At 48.3% G+C, this 22,824-nt stretch overlaps 1 protein-coding gene across 1 annotated transcript in view; it reads left to right on the top strand.

The window, feature by feature from the left end:
• Positions 1 to 17,238, top strand: part of STYK1 (serine/threonine/tyrosine kinase 1) — a 27,908-nt gene extending 10,670 nt beyond the window's left edge. The window contains exons 5-9 of the mRNA XM_015427391.1: positions 3,642 to 3,725; positions 4,568 to 4,776; positions 5,023 to 5,063; positions 7,114 to 7,210; positions 16,659 to 17,238. Coding sequence (XP_015282877.1) covers positions 3,642 to 3,725; positions 4,568 to 4,776; positions 5,023 to 5,063; positions 7,114 to 7,210; positions 16,659 to 16,863 — 636 coding nt within the window. The 3' untranslated portion in view covers positions 16,864 to 17,238. The remainder of the gene's footprint in view (positions 1 to 3,641; positions 3,726 to 4,567; positions 4,777 to 5,022; positions 5,064 to 7,113; positions 7,211 to 16,658) is intronic.
• The last annotated feature ends 5,586 nt before the right edge of the window (positions 17,239 to 22,824 follow it).

The following is a 22,824-nucleotide window of genomic DNA, read 5'->3' as shown; positions in this document are numbered from 1 at the left end:
GATGACGTCACTTCTGGGTGACGTCATCGCGTTGGGCGCACCGGACTCCTTGGGGGTGGAGCTCCCCACTGGCCAGCTGGCCAGTGGTGGATTGGAGCCCCCGAAGCTGGGAGAACCCCACCCCCATTGGGGGGCTGGCAACCCTAAATGCAACCCTTGGACGATGGCTGCCACCACTGTATAAGAACATAAAAGAAGCCATGTCGGATCAGGCCAATGACCCATCTAGTCCAACACTCTGTGTCACACAGTGCCCCCCCGAAAAAAAACAACCAGATGCCATCAGGAGGTCCACCAGTGGGGCCAGCACCTAGCCTGCCCCCCCCCCCATATTTTCTGGTCTCCTTGCCAGTTGCGATAGAAATAAAAAATTTCAGTCCTCAATGTAATTTTTTTAAAGGAAATAATTTTAATAAAAGAAAGTATTTTTTTAAAATGAGGTCTGATAAGAGAGGAGAGCTGACTGTGATGATAGGAATGAGTTTGTGAAATTTACCAAGCTAAAACCAACGCAAATAATATTTGGAGAGTTGCATGGAAAACTATATACATGAAGCTACATGTGATGATTTGGTAAATTTAAATTTTGGGTCCAGCCTGACTTTCTTCCCTTAGCTATCTTGTTTTTACAGACTAGAGTTGGTTCAGGTTTCTGAATGCAAGAATACCATTTTTTTGCTTCCTTCTTTATGTTTAAAATAAAATAAGCACTACACCAGACTAGCTCTTCGATGAATTTGATGAAAGGCAACTATAGCAACTCAACACTAACAACAATGGAAGAAGGCGTCCCCCAAAATCCCTTCAGCAGGCAAAACAGCACTCATAATCAGTAAGGGACGGGCACAGATAGGGCTGTGGACTCTAGGATGGGAAATTCTTGGAGATTTGGGGGACAGTTGGGGTTTGGGGACCTCACCAGGGCCTAATGCCATAGAGTCCGCCCTCCAAAGCAGCCATTTTCTCCAGGGTAACTGACTTCTGGTCTGAAGATCAGTTCTAATTTCAGGAGATCTCCAACTCTCCCCTGGAGGTTGGTAACCATAGGCACAGACAATAAGGACTGTTCCTATAAATAGGGACAGTTGAACCATATTTGTCATCTTTGCACGAATTTCCTTCCTCAGAAATTCAGAAGTCCAAATGGTTCACTCGCCCATCCATGCAAGTCATTCTTCTGCCCTTGTTTTTTCTGTCTAAAGGAGCAAGCATCTTGTGTCCCCAACAGATCAGAGTTCCTTTTCTCCTCATCACAATCTTTCAAACCAACAAAGGGAGTTGTACCGTAACCTTTTGATGTATGTGTTATTGAGCCATCTCATTCAGAGTCCTTTGCTACAGCGTGAATACTTTAAGCTCAGAAGTGGTAACCTCACGGAGAGCTAGGTTACATTTTCAAGTGCTTCAGTATTGTTGAGTGACAACACAGCACAGGGGAAAAAAGAAAACATAAGCAAACCACCCTTTGTTAGAGAAACACGTTGCTCCTTTGCCTTCTCTGCCAGCTGATAGGGCTGGTGGAAGACCAAACAATAAGGTTTTTTTAACAAGCCATGATGATTGGTTGATGCTTCATCAACTGTTCATTTATTTGATCTCTAATTTGGCTTTCAATCCAGGAAGATCCTTATGGTTGGGCTCTTCTGCATTCTCATTTTCATCGCTTGTGTGTCCCCATTGCTTTGGGGGCGTTTTCCTTTTTTTCTGCACATGTTTTGCTCCCTCTAGAGATCAGTTCAATATTACACTGCTGTATGTCCAGCATAAAAATCTGCAGTTTAAATCTGTAGGGAGATATGCCAAATATGCAGCAATGTAATATTGAATCGACTACTAGCGGGAGCAAAACACGAGCAGAAAAGGGAAAAAAACCCAAAAATAATGACACACAAGCAACAAAAATGAGAATGCATAAGAACCCTTTGTTTCCACAGAATAATAAAATATATGAATATATGAACACACAACAGTGCTTTGTGGAAGTCTTTTACTCCTACTTACTGTATTGTACATTTTTTTACAAACACATTGATCTAACCCCTAAAATTAATAAAAGGGTTAAAGGTGATTGTTGGATCTGTGGAATTGCTGACACAAACTTTATACGTATGTGGTGGAGATCTAGTAGAATCAAAGAATACTGGGAAATGACTTTTAGAGCCATTTCTCAAAGAATAGGCAAAGAGTTCCCTTTCTCCCCTAAATGTTTCCTGTTGAATTGCATAGACCTCCTTCCTGAGTATACCCAGGAACTTGTTTTAAATGCCATAACCTCTGCAAGATTGGTCTTTGCTAGATACTGGGAAAGGAACATGGCTCCAAACAGAGAGGAGCCGTTAGAGAAACGGAAGGAATGGGTACAGTGAACTAAGCTAACTTGTATGCTGCATGGTAAAAATGAGATAAGTTTGATAAATGGGATGTTCTGACCAGGACGGCGAATTGAATTTAATAATGTCTGTACAATTTGTTTCTAGAACTGAAGATGAACTTGAGAAGCTTTGTATCCAACTTTCTTTTTTTTTTGTACTTAAGTTTTTTATTGAGTATATCTATCGGTCCATGATCACACACTCATTATCCATCTTATTGATATACTCATTTTCCATTTTTAACAATCATAATAACTGAACAAAATAAAAAAAAATTCACCTGAGGTTACTATTCCAACAGCCTGAAATTTTTACTCTCATTTAATACCTCTTCTTTTCATACGCCCCTATTTTACCCGTTTATAATTCCTGTCCAACTTCCCCATAGCTTATAGTTAATCATAATACAACTCATAATCTACAGTTCATTTCTACCTCAATTACTACTATTTTTCTTTTCAACTTTCTTTTTACTGAATAAAATATTTATTTGAAAACAAAAACTTAAACACAAAGTAACTCCGGTCCGAGCCCATTAATTTTGGCGAGCTCAGACTGGAGTAACTCCGCCTATCAGGGCTCTTTTTGTAGAAAAAGCCCAGCAGGAACTCATTAGCATAATAGGCCACACCCAGCAGCAGAAACTCATTAGCATATTAGGCCACACACCCCGACTGCACCACTCATTAGCATATTAGGCCGCATTCCCATGTTACCAGAAGTGTGGTCATCCAGCCACACCCACCTTTTGCTTCTTATTCTGTTTACCTTGTTTGTTGTCAAAACCCAGGACCTTTTTTTGTTGCAGGAACTCCTTTGCATGTTAGGCCACACACCCCTAATGTAGCCAATCCTAATGAGTTCCTGCTGTTGGGTGTGGCCTATTATGCTGTTCATGCCTGTGGCCAACTTGGGAGCCAGCCTGAACTCCGTTCCTGTGCGTTCCTGCCCCAAAATAGCCCTGCTGCTCGTAAAGTGAATTAAGTCCTGACCTGGATAGTCCAGCTAGCCTGATCTCAGAAGTTAAGCAGGGTCAGCCCTGGTTAGTATTTGGATGGGAGACCACCAAGGAGTACCAGGGTCATGATGCAGAGGCAGGCGACGGGAAGCCACCTCTGAACATCTCTTGCCTTGAAAACCCTGCAGGGTCACCATGAGTTGGCTTCCAACAACAACAACAAAAAAAATCAACTAACTCTATAGCTCTGCCTCTTAACTTTTCACTGCTGAGGGAGATGTAACATTTGTCTTTCCCCCTCCTCTTACTAGGATGTCGTGACCATGGACGGTTTGCCTTTTGACCTTACAGAACGGCAGGTATATAAAATTGGACAACAGATTGCATCAGCTCTGGTAAGCATACTAACATAACGCCGTCCTATCCCTTATTAGAGTTTTAGGAATACAAACATGGCACGAACGTCTACTCTAGATTTGGTCCACGAGAGGTATTTTTTCAAAAATCATCATTCTTTGAACATTGGACTCCTTTTGGCCAATGTAATTCAACGGGAAGAAAGCCCTCCATTGTAGCTGATCAGTGTGAACAGGGGACATTTTGTAAAAAAAGAGGTGCAGGAGCTCATTAGCATAACTCATTAGCATAACTCATTTGCATACGCCACGCCCCCTGACATGACCGGAAGTGTGTAAGAAGGCAACACCCACTGCTCAGGCTCCACTGGACTGTTTTGGATTGCTAGGGGGGGGGAATGTGCAGATCTGAATAAAACTTGGACTTAAAGGTGGCACTGGGCTGTTTTGGGCCGTCGGGGGGCCGGGGGGCTCTGCAACTTACCTGGCTGCTTCTTGCTCTGACTGAGGGCTGCTGGGAGCAGGGGGCGGGGCTTGTTGCATGTGCCCGCCCCCTGGGCTCTTTACTGCCGGAGCTCCGCTCCTGCGCGCTCCTGCAGGAAATGACCCCTGAGTGTGAAACCATTTCGCACCCACTGACAGAAAAAGGCTAACTGAGCCTTCCCCACTTTTTTTCCTCCAAGAGATGGTTGATTTAACATAGCTAAGTTCAATTTCCTTGTAGAACGCCAGATGCGTGGTGAACACGTGTTAACAGGGGTGACATCGTTACCAAAGGGTTAACGTGTCATCAGAAGGGTGCTGCAATCTATTCAGTTCAAGGGGGGTGGGGGGAAAGGTAGGACCGCAGCTGACAGCATGCCTTTTTGCCGGTTCCCCAGGAGTTTCTCCAGCAGAAGAAGCTGTTCCACGGCGACGTGGCAGCCAGGAATGTCGTCATCGGCCGTGACTTTACTGCCAAGCTCTGCAAGCTGGGGCTGGCCCACAGAAGCCACACCTGCGGACCCAGCACCGTGACGCGCACGGTCCCTCTCAAGTGGCAGGCGCCCGAGCGGCTCCTGAAGAAGGCGCCCAGCATCAAATCAGACATGTGCGGTTTGTTCCCATGCGTCTCCGGATTTAGCTTCCCCGGTCCAAGCTCCATGTTACGATGCATACTTAATTTTCAACAGATGGAGACTTCAGTCTGTTTCCAACGGATAACTCCAGAGCTCCAGCTCAGATTGTGTTATTAAAGAAAGCTGCGGGGTGCTTCTCCCCCCCCCCCCCCGGTTGCTTTCTCTAGAAGCGGTGAGGAAACTGCTAATACCGAAGCTTATGTTTTGTTTTCTTGCAGATGGTCTTTCGGAATCTTACTGTATGAGATGATCACATTAGGTAAGGCAAAGAAACTCAACCTGAGGCTATAATCTTTTGTTACTGCATCTAACTAGATGTGAGATCTGTGATTAAGAACTCCCGCAACTTCTCTTCTTAGGGCCAGTTTGGTGTAGTGGTTAAGTGTGCGGACTCTAATCTGGGAGAACCGGGTTTGATTCCCCACTCCTCCACTTGCACCTGCTGATGTGACCTTGGGTCAGTCACAAGCTCTGGCACAGCTGTTCCTGAAAGAGCAGTTTGTGTCAGAGTTCTCTCAGCCCCACCCACCTCACAGGGTGTCTGTTGTGGGGAGGGGAAGGGCAAGGAGTTTGTAAGCTGCTCTGAGACTCCAAGTGAAGGGGAGGGTATAAATCCAATCTCTTCTTCTTCTCTTCTTCTTTTTGAAAACTAGTTAGCAGCCCTGCAAAACTTCTCTGAAAGCTTAGAGAGAGTGACACAGGAGCTGATTCGGCATTGGCTTTTCCCTCCGTTGTTTTACAAAACCCATGCTGGAAGAGAAATTCCCCTCTGCATTGCATGCCGCTTTCACTTCCTTTGACCATCGGGTTTCGTGGCAGTGTCCACACTCCATGCCACTTTTGAGTTCTTGGGTCCTCAGATTTAATTGTGCCTTCTGCATAGATTTATGGCCACTTTATGGCCATTCAGGGGGGTGACTCTGCAGTCAGTACGGCGTTGCCCCCGAGGTATTGGGATGTGGTTTTGAGCTGCAGTTTTACTTCCCAGTTGAGAAAATGTGGAGCAAATACTAGATGCAGAATCAGTGGCCCTGAGAGAGTGTTTGCCTGAATTAAATCCCCCCTCCCTCTCAGGAGCTACAGGCTGAGGCCCAATCTGCATCTAGCATTCGCTCCGCTGTCTTACGAAGCCCACGCTGGAACAGAAATCCCCCTCTACATTGCATGCCGCTTTCACTTTGATTGATTGTCGGATTTCAATTTAAAAAATAACAACTGTGCACTGTAAAAACCCGCACAAGAGCTTACCAAAAGAGACTTCAACACAATAAGTAATTCAACACATGTAATCCATTATAGGAGGCATGTTTGGTCCAACTTACATAGCAGCAACCTTTGTAGGTGCTTTCTAAAGCTTAGGAGACCTGGCCCATATAGAAACTGAATAATGTTTACCTGTTAAGAAACTGCAATGAGACTTCCTGTAGTGGCTTTTAGTTCCTGAGGAAGGACCTGAAGTCCGAAACACTGATCAATACCTAGGAAAAGTGTTGGACATCTATTCCAGACTTTATTGTTTCCCTCTGAGAGATTTCTATTCTGGACTTTGTTCTTCCCCTTGGGGAAATTGTGGACTTTTGTATTTTCCTATGATGGATTACATGTGTTGAATTACTTATTGAAGTCTCTTTTTGTAAGCTCTTACTTGTTGAAGTCTCTTTTTGTAAGCTCTTGTGCGGGTTTTTACAGTGCACAGTTGTTATTCTTTGGTTTTGCTTGGTCATTGTTTACTGTGGACTGTATTATTGTTGTTATTGTCGGATTTTAATTTAAGACTGCATGCCGCTTTCACTTTGTTAGCGTCTGCATAGATGTATGGCCGTTTGATGGCCATTCAAGGGTGACTCTGCTGCAGTCAGTACGGTGTTGGTATCTGAATGTGATTTTGAGCCGCATCTTTTTCTGGTTGCAGTGTGGGTTCGGTAATACAGCGGAGCAAATGCTAGATGCAGATTGGGCCTGATTCTGCACTGGCTTTTCCCGCCGTTGTCTTACAAAACCCACAGTGGAACAGAAATTCCCCTCTGCATTGCACGCCGCTTTCCCTTTCTTTGACCATCGGATTTTGCGGTACCTTCTGCAGAGATTTATGAAAGCGATGGGAATGCAGAACGACACAGAAAACCCGACAGGCGTGCACAGTGAAAGCAAGGCAAAACACCAATGCGTCACAGGCCCTAGTCTGGCTCTCAGAAAGTGCTATCCATAAATGGGGATGGGCCAGGATACCGTGTGAACTGTTTTATAGAAGGAACATTTCTCATGTCAAAATTTGAGTTTTCACTGTCATATTTTGTCTTCCCACTCAGGAGCACCGCCGTTTCCAGAAGTTCCCCCGTCCGATATCGTGCAGCACCTTAACAGGAGGCACATCATGAACAGGCCTTCCAGTTGTCAGCCAGCCATGTAAGAACGCTCTTTCTCTCGCTTTACGCGCTTCCGCTGTTTAATTCATTCTCGGCATTGGCTCAGATTTCCCCAAAGAACCTGCTCTCCAAAGAACAAATCCTTCTTTCCATTTACAAGAAGCAACGCCTTTCCTTCACATCCAGACTCATGCGCTGCTTCATACTCTGGGCCATTTGCAAAAAAAAAAAAGAAACTGGTAGGCAAGGACTGCATTAATCCAGGCTCTAGCCCCTCCAGGAACAAAGGGGCAAAAAGGAGACCTTGTGATTTTACTATGGGACTATTACTGTCCTACAGCAGCCTAGGATTTTAGCTAGAGGCACGCTTTATGAAAACGCAGCTACTGAAGGTGTCGGGGCCAGGAAAGAAAGAGGCTAATTTGGGTTGCAGCTGCCTGGTGGTGGGGAGGAGAAGGAAAGGGATACATTAGTAATGCAGGAGGCTCTCGGGAGATAGAGCTAATGGCGCCTGCAGGAGGATCAGTTGGAAGAGATTTCTTCTTATCTCTTTCTCTTCACAAAAACTGCTTCCAAGGACTCCCCCAGAGATCTTAGTGCTATGAAAAGGCATTCCAATCAGGCGCAACTGCACTCCTACACTCACATGAGCCGCAGCTGTACCTTACTGTGGTGTCCAGAGGCAAAAGGTTCCGGGAAGGCGGCTGATAACCAGGTCTTACTAAGGTCCTCTTTGAGAGCTTTGGGAATTGAGAGCTTTGGGAATTTGATGATCAAGCTCCCCTTTCCAAGGCATGGATAAGAGCTGATAAGCGATGCACACAGTCGTTCTGCTTCTCTTCTTCTGCACAGCTGTCTCCACATAGTAGCCACCAGGCTCTTTGACTCCTCCTCACTTGTCACCCATGGGAATAATGGCTGCCAGATACAGTGCTGGGCATATCTTGATCTTGAGGCAGAAGAAAAAGAAGAGGGGGAGGGGGAGAAGTTGGTGTTATACCATGCCCCTCACTACCCAAAGGAGTTTCTGGGGTTGCCAAGTCGAATATCCTTACCGGGGGGGGAGCGTCGCCGGGCTCCGGGAGCTCTCCTCCAACACGCGACGTCCCGGAAATGATGTGCGACGTCAATCACGTTGGGGGTGTGGCCCCGATCGTCGGAGGGAAAACCATAGAGTTCTCCCTCCGATGATCGGGGCCATGCCCCCAATGTGATCGACGTGGTTGCGTCACTTCCGGTGACGCAGCCACACTGCACTTCGGGGGGCGGAGTTCCCCCCGGGGCCCAATTCCGCGGAAATTGGGCATCCAAAGCGGGGGGTTACCCGCCACCCGCCCCCACTTGGCAGCCCTAGGAGTCTCAGAGCAGCTTACAATCTTCTTTCCCTTCCCCTCCCCACAACAGACACCCTGTGAGGTCAGTGGGGCTGAGAGAGCTCTTTCGAGGACTGCTCGTGATAGAACAGCTCTGAAAGAACTTATGACTGACCCAAGCTCACACCAGCAGCTGCATGTGGAGGAGTGGGGAAATCAAACCCAGTGCTCCCAGATTAGAGTCCGCTCTCCTAACCAGTACACCAGATGACACCTGCTGATGGGCAATAAAGATTGTTGCCTAGCCTATGGGCCATTTTGCTCCAAGCACTCAGCCTTTGAAAACCTATCAAGCAACTCTGGGAAAGGCACAGTTGATAGTTCTGAGGGACTTCAAGGGGAAACTGCCTTCTCATCAGTGAGATTTATGAGGAGGACTGCCTTGACCAGAAGTTGGGGGATAATCTAGCTCAGGCCCATACTTAGAATTTTTCCGGGGAGGCGCACTGGGGCACAGGGTGTGGGGCACTAATTTAATTAACGAAGCTAATTAAATTAAGGCAGCTGAGGAGGGAGAAGGGCAGCCTCACTGGGTCTTCCTGCTGTAGTGCGGGGGGGGGGAGAAAGCAACGGCTGCAGCAGCAGCAGCTCACTGGCTCCCGCCTGGTGCTTCTCACCTGACCTCAGCCACTCACCCAACTGCAACAGCTGCCAGCACGGAACTTGGCCTCCGTGGTGAAGCACCCAGGCCCAGCTTCCCCTCCTTTTTGAGAGCGGCAACTGCCTGCCGGTGGGCCGAGGTGACAGAGCTCTTCCTCCTTCTCTCTCCCCTCCACTGCTCCCACAGCAAAAGGTTGGCTCCTGGACTGGCGTGGGGGCGCACCACTTTTCTTCTTCATGTGGGCCCTGCTGCGCCCTCCCCACTAGCTACGGCCCTGGTGGAGGGCATTTTGATAGGGGTGCCCCAATGCAAAAGGTGGTGCTGCCTGCTGTCCCCCCCCCACTGACTACCATGGTCTACTACTCCTTCTGGTAGCTCTCCTACAAGGGAACCTTTGCCTCGCAATGAATGTTTTCCTCAGGGCCAAATAAAGCTAGCAGCTTTTTCCAGCTGAGCCTTTATCTCCTGTGCCAGGCAGTCATTGAGGAGGGTAGACAGGCAGTCATTAAGGAGGGTGGCCAGGCAGTCAAGGAGTAGGGTGGCCAGGCAGTCATTGAGGAGGGTGGCCAGGCAGTCAAGGAGTAGGGTGGCCAGGCAGTCATTGAGGAGGGTGGCCAGGCAGTCATTTAGGAGGGTGGCCAGGCAGTCATTGAGGAGGGTAGACAGGCAGCAGTCCTTTCAGGCCTTGAGGCCCCCTTCCTCAACTAAGGAGACCAATAAATACAGGCGCAAAGTAACAGTACCTGAAGGAGATCCGCACAGCATTCAAGCAGTGTGGTCACCTCTTCCTCATCCCTGAAGGGAGGCAGGAAACCTCACCCCCATCTGAGCCAGTCCAGGCCTCAGTCCCATGGCCATCAGCAGCCATCTCCTCCACGTTGCACCCCAGTAGAGGTTGGTAGTGAGAGGAGGGGGGAATGGCGCCCCTTTGCCTTCGTTAAATAGCAGCTCTAGAAACATCCTAGCTTAATATGAGTCGTGCTGTGAACCAAAGCTGAAATAAATGCAATCAAAATCAGTCACTGTATTTGCCAATATTTGACATTTACAGTTCCCTGCCCCAATTAAAACAAGGATTACTGCAAACGGTGTCCTCCTGCCTGCAGATCAGCGCACAGACGTATATTTTTCTTAAGTCCGCCAAAGTCAGATAGGGACCTGTGACCGGGATCTGACCCAAGCTGGTTAACCCAGCTCTTTGTAGAATGAGGAGATCAAAATCCAGCGGACTGGGAGAAGGAGAACTGTGGTGCAGAAGGATTTGGCTGCTTCTGTTGGCGAGAGGATCGCATGCCAGAAGAGTTGGCAGCATCAACTGTGTACAGATGTATGAGCAATGAATATGGAAACCACAAACAGGGCCACTGCCAGCCTTCACAAAGATTATATATATGTGTGTGTCATCGTGGAAGTTCATTCCGAAGGTGTCCTTTGTGCTTCTCTACCCAGCCCCGTCATTGCAAATCTGTCACAGAGCTCAGAGCCGGGCTTTCACATGCTATTCAAGGCCTATTGTTATCAGCTGTTCCTCTCTGGCCCAGTTTTTGTTTCCATTAAATTTTAGAGAATCCCCCCCCTCTATCCAGTCCAGACGTTAGGATTCACAGAACGAAACAAGAGACATAATTTTGATTAGCCAAATACAGTTTTGGAAGAGATTCCCGCAGCCCTGCCACCTGTTTGCTTTGCAGGTGTGTATGTGTGTGTGCGTTTGTTGACTGACAACAGCAATTTAGGCAGTTTAGTTTTCATTGTGCCCCTGTGCTTTAGACCCCGTGCCAGTCTCCCTTGTGAGATTAAACACAGTTCCGGGGCTGTTAGAATCAACCAGGACTGATTTGCCACTCCAAACAGGTGGTTTGGGAACAAGGCTGATCTTTGGGTCACATGTGCAAGGAAATGAGGTGGCAGAGACCAGAGGGGGTAGAACGGAATGTGGACTTCAGACTCCTGGTGGAAGATCGACGTTTGGTAGGGGAAAAAGCAAGGCAAATAAAAGGAAGGGTTGGGCAGGGGCCATGGCTCAGTGGTGGAGCATCTGCTTGTCATGCAGGAGGTCCCAAGTTCAAGCCCTGGCCTCTCCAGGAAGAAGAAGAAGGAGGAGGAGGAGGAGGAGGAGGAGATTGGATTTATACTCTGCCCTTCACTACCCAAAGGAGTCTCAGAACGGCTTACAAACTCCTTTCCCTTCCCCTCCCCACAACAGACACCCTGTGAGGTAGGCGGAGCAGAGGGAGCTCTGACACAAACTGCTCTTTCAGGAACAGCTGTGCCAGAGCTTGTGACTGACCCAAGGTCACCCAGCCAGGTGCAAATGGAGGAGTGGAGGAATCAAACCCGGTTCTCCCAGATCAGAGTCCGCACACTCCAGGCGATATCTAAAACCTTCACCTACCTTCTATTTTATTCTGGATTTAAAAATGGAAATGATTTTTTTAAACCATGATCATAAGCAGCCCTGAACCACGAGGAAAGGTGGGGTATAAATGTTTTAATAATTAAATATAAATAAACAAACCCCGGGGACCCTGGAGAGCTGCTGCCAGCCTGAGCAGATGGCGCCAACCTTGGTGGGCCAGTGGTCTGACTCCGTAGAAGGCAGCTTCGTGTGTTCAGTCTGTCTCCCTGCTGCGTTAGTTTTCTGTTTGCATGGCATTTTTTGAATGGAAGGAACATTCAGAGCCGGAGTCTACTGCCTGCCGCTTCAAGTCCATTCTGAGGTCCCTGCTAGCTCAGCTGCACGTCTTGTCCCTGCATGCGTGAGCCAAGATTCTGGGGCAGGGCCGGCACCGGCACACCCTGAGTTGGGGCGGCTGTCAGGGTCTGGGGCTTCTGGCAGGGCCCACTGCTGTTGACCTCCCCACACCAATGTTCCCTCTAAGCTGTAGAGTCCTGTGGGCAAAAATTCTATTTTTTGAGCTGCTGGCATTAAAGTTGTGAGCGAGTGCTTTGACTACTGCATAAATTAGTTTGCTCTGGAGCCCTCCTTCCTGAGCTAAGACAGAAATGTATGAGCTGGAGGCTAAAAAAATCTGTGAGCGAGATTACACTCACTCAGCTTAGAGGGAACACTGCCCCACACCCAGTTACTTGCTAGTGCTCCGTTATGCTCCCAGTTACACGTACTGCCCAGTGCTACTGGGAAATGTGCTGCAGGCCGTGGTGAACATGGGTAGTAGAAGAGATCACACGGGCCAGTCAGAGGCATGCAGGTGGGTGGGAGGGAAGGACAGCATGAGGGGGGGCTGGTAGCGGGTAGAAGAGCCGAGGGAGGCCGGGGAATTCTCTGCTCCAGGTTCCCCCACACACACTCTGTTGCAGAGGGACCATCGTTTTTGTATAACCCTCACCGGCACAGTAAAAACAAAGCAAGTCTGGAGTGAGTTAGAGCTTTTGGAGGTCCCCCCCCCATAAATAATTGCTTGGATCAAGTTCTGTCTAATGTAAGGGCTCTTTAGACTGGGGAATGTTCGCCTGGGGGCTGCAGTCCAATGTGCCTTGAGAGCGAACTCTGAAGCCAATGCCTCATGTGCTTTGCTCCCTCTAGTGGTTTGATTTGATATCACACAGGTTTATTTCTGGCGTATCTCCCTGCAGATTAAAAACGGCAGAGAGAGATGCTGGAACTAAGCCTGTGTGATGTTGAATCAACCACTAGAGGGAGGAACAGTGTTCCATGTGAGGAACAGAAGCCCCTCCCCCAAGGAAACAGGAACTTAGCAGCAAGTAAATTGAGAATGCAGAAAAGCCCCTTGTTTGTGTGCCCACTCCCCCCTTCCCCCTCCATCTTCCCTGCACATGCAACTGAAAAACCTCCAGGTCTGGGAAGCCTTCAGACAAACTCCAGTTTGCTGTAATGCCCAAATGCAGGCATCCGGGCAAACGAGAGCTTTTTTCCTTCCATGCAACTGGAACCATTTGGAATCCTGATTCGATATTACACCTGTCTCTCTGTAGGTTTTTTGCAGGACATTAAACTGGTCCCAGATCACCGCAGACTGTGACAGCAGCCATGAAATTAAAAGACGCCTGCTCCTTGGGAGGAAAGCGATGGCGAACCTAAACAGCATGATAAAAAGTAGAGACATCACCCTGCCAACAAAAGTCCGCATGGTCAAAGCAATGGTATTCCCAGTAGTCATGTATGGCTGCGAGAGTTGGACTATAAGGAAAGCCGAGCGCCGAAGAATAGATTCTTTTGAACTATGGTGCTGGAGAAGACTCTTGAGAGTCCCTTGGGCTGCAAGGAGATCAAATCAGTCAATCCTAAAAGAAATCAACCCTGACTGCTCCTTGGAAGGCCAGATAATGAAACTGAAGCTCAAATACTTTGGCCACCAAATGAGAAGGGAGCACTCACTGGCGAAGACCCTGATGCTGGGAAAGATTGAAGGTCAAAGAAGACGGGGACGGCAAAGCATGAGATGGTTAGACAGTGTCATAGATGCAACGGACATGAAATTGAGCACACTTCAGAGGACGGCGGAAGACCGGAAGGCCTGGCGGGAGCTGATCCATGGGGTCGCGAAGAGTCGGACTCGACTGTGCGACTGAACAACAAACTGGTGTAATATCAGATTGGCCACTAGAGGACGCAGAATGCAGGTGGAACAGGAAGAAACGAGAACTTACAAGGGAGGAACATGAGAATGCAGAAAAGCCCTTTCTTCCGGGAAAGAGAAAAATTTCCAACTAGTGGCATCTTAATTTCCTGATGAGAAGCTATTTTCAGCTGGCTGTGAGCTATGATCCCAGTTGTTTGAGATGTCTCTTAAAAGACTGGAAACACATTTCTGGCAGATCTGATGTCCCGCAGCCAGTGAATTTAAACACTCTACAGCAAAAGCTATCTGTATCAGAGGGAAGTAAATTCCATCTCGCACCATGGCAAATGGTTGCTTCATAAGTCCGGGCTATCTTCCGATTTCAGAAATCCCCTAAACATGGGGGGGGGGGGGGAATAATTCAGAAATAACAATGAGAACCCTTTAAAAAGAAGATGTATTTCCGAAGAGACTTATCTGGTAATAAAACTCGTTCGTGCTCATGTTCTGCCTATTTTGATTCCCTTCTGGAAGCGATCCAAGAAGAGTTTATCAGAGAAACAATCTCACAAAACGGAACTGCAAGGCAAAGAAATCCAGGCACTTAATGCGTGCTTTCCTGCTCGCTCTGGGTGTGTGTGTGTGTCAGTCTGTGTAGGTAGGAAAACCCGTATTGGTCCATGTAATATATTTTAAAAAGTGACAAAATCCATGTAATACTTTTTATGAGGACTGACCAAAGTTACACAAAGTGTTGTGCAAGCTTTCAAGAACTTTTAATCAGGCTGGATGTTAAAAAATTTAAAAACAATGGAAGGATGAGAAGCAGATTTTTCTGGCCACAATGTTATGACATGATTTTACATGAACTCGTGACACTGTCTTATAGCCTTGGTCCATCAAGGTCAGTATTGTCAACTCAGACTGACAGCGGCTCTCCGGGGTCTCAGGCAGAGCTCTTTCATATCACTTACTGCCAGATCTTTTGACTGGAGATGCCGGGGATTGAACTTGGGACTCTCTGCATGCCAAGCAGAGGCTCTGCCACTCAGCCCCTCCCTCTGTGAAATGTATGCCGGCACAGTGCTTCACTTTATTGCACATTTGCTGGGAGGAATCAATTTGATGGTATCCACTCTTTGTTCACTCAGTGGAAATGCAGAGACCAGTTATAAGCCAATCTAAAATCCACTCAAACGCCAGTAGAGACACACATTTCCCTTGCGGGCCAAGAGCAAAAGGAAGGACGTTGTTTGAGATAAATTTGAGGTGATGTCTGAGGTACAGAGTCAATTACAACCAAATTGGGTGGTTTTACCTTGGGTTGAGTACACAGTCTTTCCCCAGACTTGCTCTCCGTCTGTTGATGATTTCCTCCCTTTCTCGGCTGAAATTGGGTATCCTTGAAGTGGGAAAAGTTGTAAACAGCCACACTGGTTGACACACAATCCAGAAGAAAGAACAAAATCCACGAAATGCCTTTTATTAGGACCAACCAGATTGACACAAAACATTTTGCAATCATTGCCCGAAGAATATACTTTCCACCTATCTTTTTTTTTAACATTTGTAACACTCACCCAGTTTTGTGTCAAGTTGGTTGGTCCTAATAAAAAAAAATTACATGGAGTTTGTGTCTATATGTAGCCTTCCTAGCTAGCCTGTCTACTTGTTACCCAGGATGATCTAGAAGATTGATGGGTCGTGGCTCAGTGATAGCGCATCAGCTTGGCATGCAGAAGGTCCCAGGTTCAATCCCTGGGATCTCCAGATAAAAGATCTGGCAGTAGGTGATGGGGAAGACCTCTGCCACCTGAGACCCCAGAGAGCCGCTGCCGGTCTGAGCAGACGATACTGACCTTGATGGATCAAGGGTCTGATTCAGTATAAGGCAGCTTCATGTGTGATGTGGTAAACTTCTTGACAGGAGTCCTAGAGGCTGTGAGTCTATCTTGGACATATGGAGCAGAGGCCCATCAGTGGCTATTAGCCACAAGGTCTAGATAGGAACTCTCGGTCTGGGGCAAGGGATGCTCTGTATTCTTGGTGCTTGGGAGGGGGTGACAGTGGGAGGGCTTCTAGTGTCCTGGCCCCACCGATTGACCTCCTGATGGCACCTGGTATTTTTGGCCACTGTGTGACACAGAGTGTTGGGACTGGATGGGCCATTGGCCTGATCCAACATTGGCTTCTCTTATGTTCTTATGACTCCTCCCTGCATGGAGTAATTGAGCACATAAAGGAGAGAGATACACTAAACGTTTCTCTCTGAGGTACTTAGTTTTTACCTATAAGGAGGAGATGGACCTGACCTTTGTAATCACTCAGCGGCACACAGAAGACCAAGAATTCCACTTTGTTCTGCCTAATGTATCAATGAGCCAGGCCCATAGCTACAGTGGGGCTTTTGTGGGCTCTGCCCCTTTTCTTCAAGGCTCAGCCCCTCAAGAATTTCTCCTGTAAATACTTTTCCCAATCGTTTTTAAACATTTTTTAAAAGGCGTGTGCTCCTTTCAGCAGAGTGGGGTGCTGTAGTTGACTAATTCCTGCACTGAGCAAGAGGGTTGGAGTAGGTGACCTCTAGAATCCCTTCTAACTCTGAGTCAAGAAACTGGTCTCCTTGAAGGGAGTTTTTCTGCCTAAGTGTTAGCTTTCTTGACTATAGAAGTCATCATCCCCACCTGCTGGCTTGTTCTCAGAATTGTTGCTTAGGCTGGCAGGAGTGATTAACTTGCAGCAGCTGAGAACTGTCATCTGAAGTGGTTGATAGCTTGCAATTTAGAGATCTAGCTTGGTCACAGCTTTCCATTGGCTAAATGGCTTTTCTTTCTGCACTGAGAACTTCAGCCACACCAGGGAAAATTTGCCCCACAAGCCACGAAATCCTGGCTACAGGCCTGCAATAAGCTATGACCAGTTGACCGTGTGAGCTGGATCTGTGATATAAGGAAAATACCCTTTCTTTGACAGGTACAGCATCATGAAGGACTGCTGGTGCTGGACTCCGACAGACCGCTTGCCTCCCACAGAGCTGATCTGGCGGATACAAAGAGCGATTGAGACCAGCAACGATCAGGCTGTACTTCAGGTTCCTGAGCTGGTGGTCCCGGAACTGTATGCGAACGTTGCCGGAATTGACTTGAGAGACCTTGCCATTGACTACACAGTGTTCTGAAAGACGCCCTTTCACAGGACAGAAAAAAAGTCGGAAATACAGGGATCTGGAGTCACCAAAATGTAGGCCTCGTAACCGATCCGTGCTTCTTGGCCTGGCCCTTCCTCTTGGAAAGGGAGCGGCGTCTCCTCTTGCTCCGAGACACCATCGCTAGAGAAGGAACTGAAGATGGAGTCGTGCCATTTCATTTTACCAGTAAAAAAAAATAATGAAGGGAAGTGCTACACTAGACTTTAGGAGACAACAATAGGATTGCAACCTGGGAAGGGTGTGGTAGAATCTCACCCTGTACTGCACTCGGGAAGGAAGCAATAAGGCCAATAGGGAGACTCCAAAAAAGTAATTATTACTATATTTAACTTTACTGTTGAAAGAGGCGCTTTATGCTGTGTTTATGCTGGCATGTCCCCAGCCATTTACGGTTGCCAGGTCCCCTGTGGCCACCAGCAGGGGGTTGGGAGGGGTGTTAGGGTCGCCAGATTCAGGTTGGGAAACTCCTGGGGATTTGGGGGTGGAGCCTGAGGAGGGCGGGGCTTGGGGAGGGGAGGGACCTCAGCCCTAGAGTCCACCCTCCACAGCATCCATTTTCTCCCAGGGGAACCGATCTCTGTAGTCTGGAGATGAGCTATAATTCCGGGGGATCCCCAGGCCCCACCTGGAGGCTGGCATCCCTACAGCCATTCCACCAAGCCCACTCTGGAGCCTTTGTCCAGGCTCAGGAGCCTTCTTCCAGCTGAAATGGCTCTTATGTCTGGCGGACGGAAGCTGGAGGACAGTGGGGTGGTAGGACACATGCTGGGTTAATTAAATGACGCGGGACGGAGTCGTTCTCGGCTGACCTGCTTGCGTCTGGCTCTTTTCTGTCGGCGACACATCACACATTCTGAGCAACTGCCTGGAAGCTTTTTTGCCTTTCCAGCATCACAATCTGAGTCTTAACAGCCCTGCCCGCTCCATCATATTCTTCTCTGGGGCATGAGATAATAGAGAAGTGTCCCCCCCCCTCCCCACCTCTTCCACAGTCTTCAGCAAGGGGCTCATTTACTAGAAGACAATCCAGGTGAATAGCTGTGTTGGTCTGAAGCAATAGAATGAAGTCTGAGTCTGGTGGCAGGCCAGCTTTTTCTGCACTATTCCCTTCGGCTCAGGGGTCATTCTAGCCCTGTTCATAAGTTACAGTGAGTGTAGGTACAATTTGTGTATCGTACGTACTTGATTTCTCTTTACCTGTGCACTGAGTAATTTTCATGTGACATTCGATGCATGTAGAGCTGACCATGTGATTTAAGTCCCACCTTTATCCAGGTACTGATTCCCAGTTTTCATTTATAAAGCGAATATGCATTGTCTCTTTCTTATACAGGGGTATGTATACATGTACATGCAGGGCCACTGAGAGAGGGGGACTGGGGGGGGACACAAAGTTTGGGGGCCCAACATCAGCTTGATGGCCCCCAGCTGGGGCTCTCAGACAGCCGACACAGTAGAGTTTAGCTTCCCCTGGAATGTCTCTGCTCTGCCCTTTCTACTGTGATCTCTCCCCCCACCTCTCATTGGCTCAGTTTCCTCTGCCTGCCCCCTTCCTGTGCCTGTGCAGCCAGCCAGCCTCACACTGTGCATGTTGGCAACCCTCAGGGGTCATTTCCTGCAGGAGCGCACAGGAGCGGAGCTCCAGCAGTGAAGAGCCCAGGGGGCGGGCAGATGCAACAAGCCCCACCCCCTGCTCCCAGCAGCCCTCAGGCAGAGCAAGAAGCAGCCAGGCAAGTTGCAGAGCCCCCCCACCCCCCCGGTCCAAACAGTCCAGTGGCACCTTTAAGACCAAGTTTTATTCAGGTACAAGCTCTTCCTCCTCTGCGAGGACAGATCTGCACGTCCCCCCCCCAATAGCTAGCAATCCAGAACAGTCCAGTGGAGCCTGAGTGATAGGTGTGGCCTTCTGACACACTTCCGGTGATGTCAGGGGGTGTGGCATATGCAAATAAGTTATGCTAATGAGATCCTGCACCTCTTTTTCTACGAAATGACCCCTGGGAAGGCGGCACATGGCGCTCCTCCAAGGTACAATGACCTGCATGGCAGCAGCCAGTCCCTCCTCTGTCCTCATCCTCCTTGTGAGATCTGCCTTGCAAGAAGCCCACTGTTGGCTCCATTCCCTGTTCCATTTCCTGAGTGGCACAGAGAAGCTTCTTTGCCGCACAAACAGGCTTGTCATCTGAACAAACTTTGAGTCCAGTGGCACCTTTAAGACCCACAAAGTTTAATGCTGGGAACAGCGCAGAAAAGCTGTTGCATCTTTGCCTTCCCTGAGAAAAATTCCATGGAAAGTGTAACCCAAACCAGGGATAGCACCCAGGCTGAGGTGCTAGCTGCACCAGATGTTTTGGAGCGGGGAGCTGGGTTGGGCACATCCAATTTATCCTTGGACGTCTTACCTGACAGCTGACTTCTCCTCACCCTTGATTGGATGTGCAGCAAAGAGTCTCACTGCAACTTCCTTTCCACAGCAAATCAGGTAACATAAGAACGTAAGAGAAGCCATGTTGGATCAGGCCAATGGCCCATCCTGTCAAATGCTCTGTGTCACACAGTAGCCAAAGCCCATCAGGAGGTCTACTAGCGGGGCCAGAACACCAGAAGCCCTCCCACTGTTGCCCCAGTTCAGCCTTCCCTATATCTTGTGCTTTTCCACGTTTTTTCCCCCATTGGTTCTACCTCATGCTGCTTTGGTCTATCCCCTGATTTCCGCAAGCATTTTTGTGCCTGCAGTTTTTGCATTTGTTTGTTCATTCCCGGGGTTTTTCCTAGTTCTTTGGAGACCACTTTTGCCTCTCGTGTGTAATGTTTCTGTCAAGTTTTCTTTGTCTCACCCAACTCCATCCCACTTTTCGATTATTGGACTGTCATCATCACCAAACCGCTCCCTCTCCTTCACTGCAGTGTGAAGATAATTGGTTTTGGTTTTGATTTTTTAAAAACAAATACAACCTTTATATTGAAATGTTGCTGTAGTATTGTAATTATAGGTTTTGCAAGTTCTCTGAATTCCTGGCTTTCGGGTTGTTGTTTTTTTCAAAGAAGCAAGTCTCTATCCTCTTCCCTTACCGAGATATGCCTTTTTCTTCTTATCTCCATGAGGGAGATACATTGATATAAACATGCACAAAAAATAAAAGCGGGGTGCTGTGATACCACAGCTGACACCACCGATGATGACAGCATCCTCCCTTGGAAATCCTGACTATTTAAGGCACATGCAGAAGAAAATAAACTAACTCCAGAACTGTGAAAATGCAGAGCCCAAATCGATTCCAATGCCTGCGGATCGACTGCCAAGAAAACCAGGAGTGAGTTGAGCGTGCGAAAAGGCCCCTTTTCTCTGAGGTCCAGAGGGGTACCAATATTATCCCACTGCAGCCAAAGCAATCAAGTCTCACGGCCTGGAGGTGCCAAGGGGCTCTCTTTTCTGTGTGTCTAGAAACAGCCCCCCTCCCGTGCAGTCTTTTCCTTGTGTTTCTACAATCCTTAAAATAAACCTTCCAATGTCTTTTGAAAGCATCTTTGTCTTTTGTTATGCTGATACTGGTGGAATCCGTCCTTAGTCCACAGTCCTTCCTTACAACCTGCTCTGCCTTTTCATAGCATTAAAAAAGACTCTTATGCAACCACACCAGTTTTCCGCATTCCTTGTATTCCGTGGGGAAAGGGGGTGCTTTTGATATGCGGATCTGCGATGTGAAAGGCCCTTATTCCGATTCCAGTGGGGCATCCTTGTTAGTCTGTCCGCAACAGAAACAACCAAGGCTTGGGTCCCCCAGGTGCCGTTCCAGCATGGCTTTTCCACCTGCAGAGGAGGGGAGAGGGTTTTTCGACAACTCCACCCTCCACTCCAGAGTCCCAGTTTCCTTCCCATACTGTTCTCCTTTGAGAGCCCAATTTTGGGAGGCACAGAGGCAGGGGCGGTTTTAGCCACAGGACATTTGGGGCAGCTGCCCCGGGCTGGGCAGGGGCCCCCAACCCACCCTTGATGGAAGAGGAGAGGACAGGGAGAGCAGCAGGTTCCCATCACTGTGCACATCTGTCCCTTGGCAACTGGCTCAAGTGCTGCCCTTTGGGCACAGTGTTGGGGCTGCCAGCTCCGGGTTGGGAAATACCTGGAAATTTTGGGGGCGGAGGCCGAGGAGGGTGGGGTCTGAGGAGGGGAGGAGCTTTAGTGAAGTATAACGCCTTCCAGAACAGCCGTTTTCTCCAGAGAAACTGATCTCTGTCACCTGGAGATCAATTGTAAGCCCAGGAAATCTCCAGCCACCACCTGGAGACTGATAACCCTACATGGCACCCATCCCGGACTTCTCCCTGGGGCCAGCTCAGAGGGCAGGATGCAGCAGAAGCAAAGCTTGTGCCTTCCTCCCGCATGGTCCCCCTGCAGCTTGGGTTGCCAATCTCCAGGTGGGGAAACTCGAGCTGCAGTGTGAGAAGAGGCAGACAACAAATATATACACTGCAAAAACCTTTTTTTATAAGTTAAAGTGTTCTATATGTTCCATCTTATAAAGTGCATTGTGTATTATTCATAATATTCTAAAACAGGTATATATTCATTACATGCAATACCAACAATAATAATCAGTTTGTACAAGCTAACAGCTACGGGTCAATTTACATACTTTTTACAAAATCAACCCCAACGGGAGTTTCTAGAATTGTACACCCGCTTCTCCTTGCTTGAAAGTCTTCTAAAGGGGGAAGTTTCCTTTTGTGGTTACATTGTTTGTTTCTGGGTCCTACAAAAGGCCCATTAAGCAGCTGACATATATAGACGGAGCGCAGCCTTGAGAAAGACAGGCACTTTATAAGATGGAACATATAGAACACTTTAACTTATAAAAAAGTTTTTTGCAGTGTATATATTTGTTGTTTGAATCTCCAGGTGGGGCCTGGGGAACTCACAGAATCAGGGCTATTTTTGGGCAGGAACGCACAGGAACAGAGTTCCGGCTGGCTCCTGAGTTGGCCAGGCCCAGCAGGAACTCATTAGCATAATAGGCCACACCCAACAGCAGAAACTCATGAGGATTGGCTACATTAGGGGTGTATGGCCTAACATGCAAAGGAGTTCCTACTACAAAAAAACCCTCTGTGTTTTGACAACAAAGTAAACAGAATAAGAAGCAAAAGGTGGGTGTGGCTGGATGACCACACTTCTGGTAACTTGGGGGCCTAATACGCTAATATGCTGTACTGTCAAGGGTGTGTGGCCTAATATGCTAATGAGTGTCTGCTGTTGGGTGTGGCCTATTATGCTAATGAGTTCCTGCTGGGCTTTTTCTACAAAAAAAGTCCTGCACAGAATTACAACTGATGTCCAGATGCCGCATATCTGCTCCCCTGGAGAAAACGGCCGCTTTGGAGGGTGGACTCTGTGGCATTGGACCCTGATGAGGTCCCTCCCCTCTCCAAACCCCCTCTCCAAACCCCGCCCTGTCCAGGCTCCACCCTCCCCAAATCTCTGGGAGTTTCCCAGCCCACACAGGGCGACCCAGAATCACAGCTGCAGTAAGGGGGAAAGAGAGACGTGCCTTCCCTCTTGCACATCTCTTCCCGTGTTGCTTAGGATTCCCAGCCTCAGAATCTTGTGGCGCCTGAAAGATGAACGTATTTATTGCGGCAGTAGTAGCTTTCCCGGATTCAACGGCATCTGGTGTCTTTGGCCAACACTGGCCCTTTGGCCAAAGTAACAAAACCAGGCACGTGGCAGCGAGTCACGCTGCGGTGTTCACCAACTGGCTGGCTTTCTTCGGCTGTGCCAAATCCAAGCGCGGATTTCAGTGACGACGACACTGCCGTCCTTTAAACTTCTGCCTTTTCCCCCCCTTCGCCGCCACGACAAAGCCTTCCACGTGTACTCGGACAAACCTGGCCTTACCATCTCAGGGAGAACCACCGACCAAACGTGCTCTTCTC

Source organism: Gekko japonicus, unplaced genomic scaffold, assembly GCF_001447785.1.
Source record: "Gekko japonicus isolate JY-2015 unplaced genomic scaffold, Gekko_japonicus_V1.1 scaffold2306, whole genome shotgun sequence".
Lineage (NCBI taxonomy): Eukaryota > Metazoa > Chordata > Lepidosauria > Squamata > Gekkonidae > Gekko > Gekko japonicus.
The sequence above is the reverse complement of the archived record's forward strand: the minus strand, read 5'-3'. Positions and strand labels throughout refer to the sequence as shown.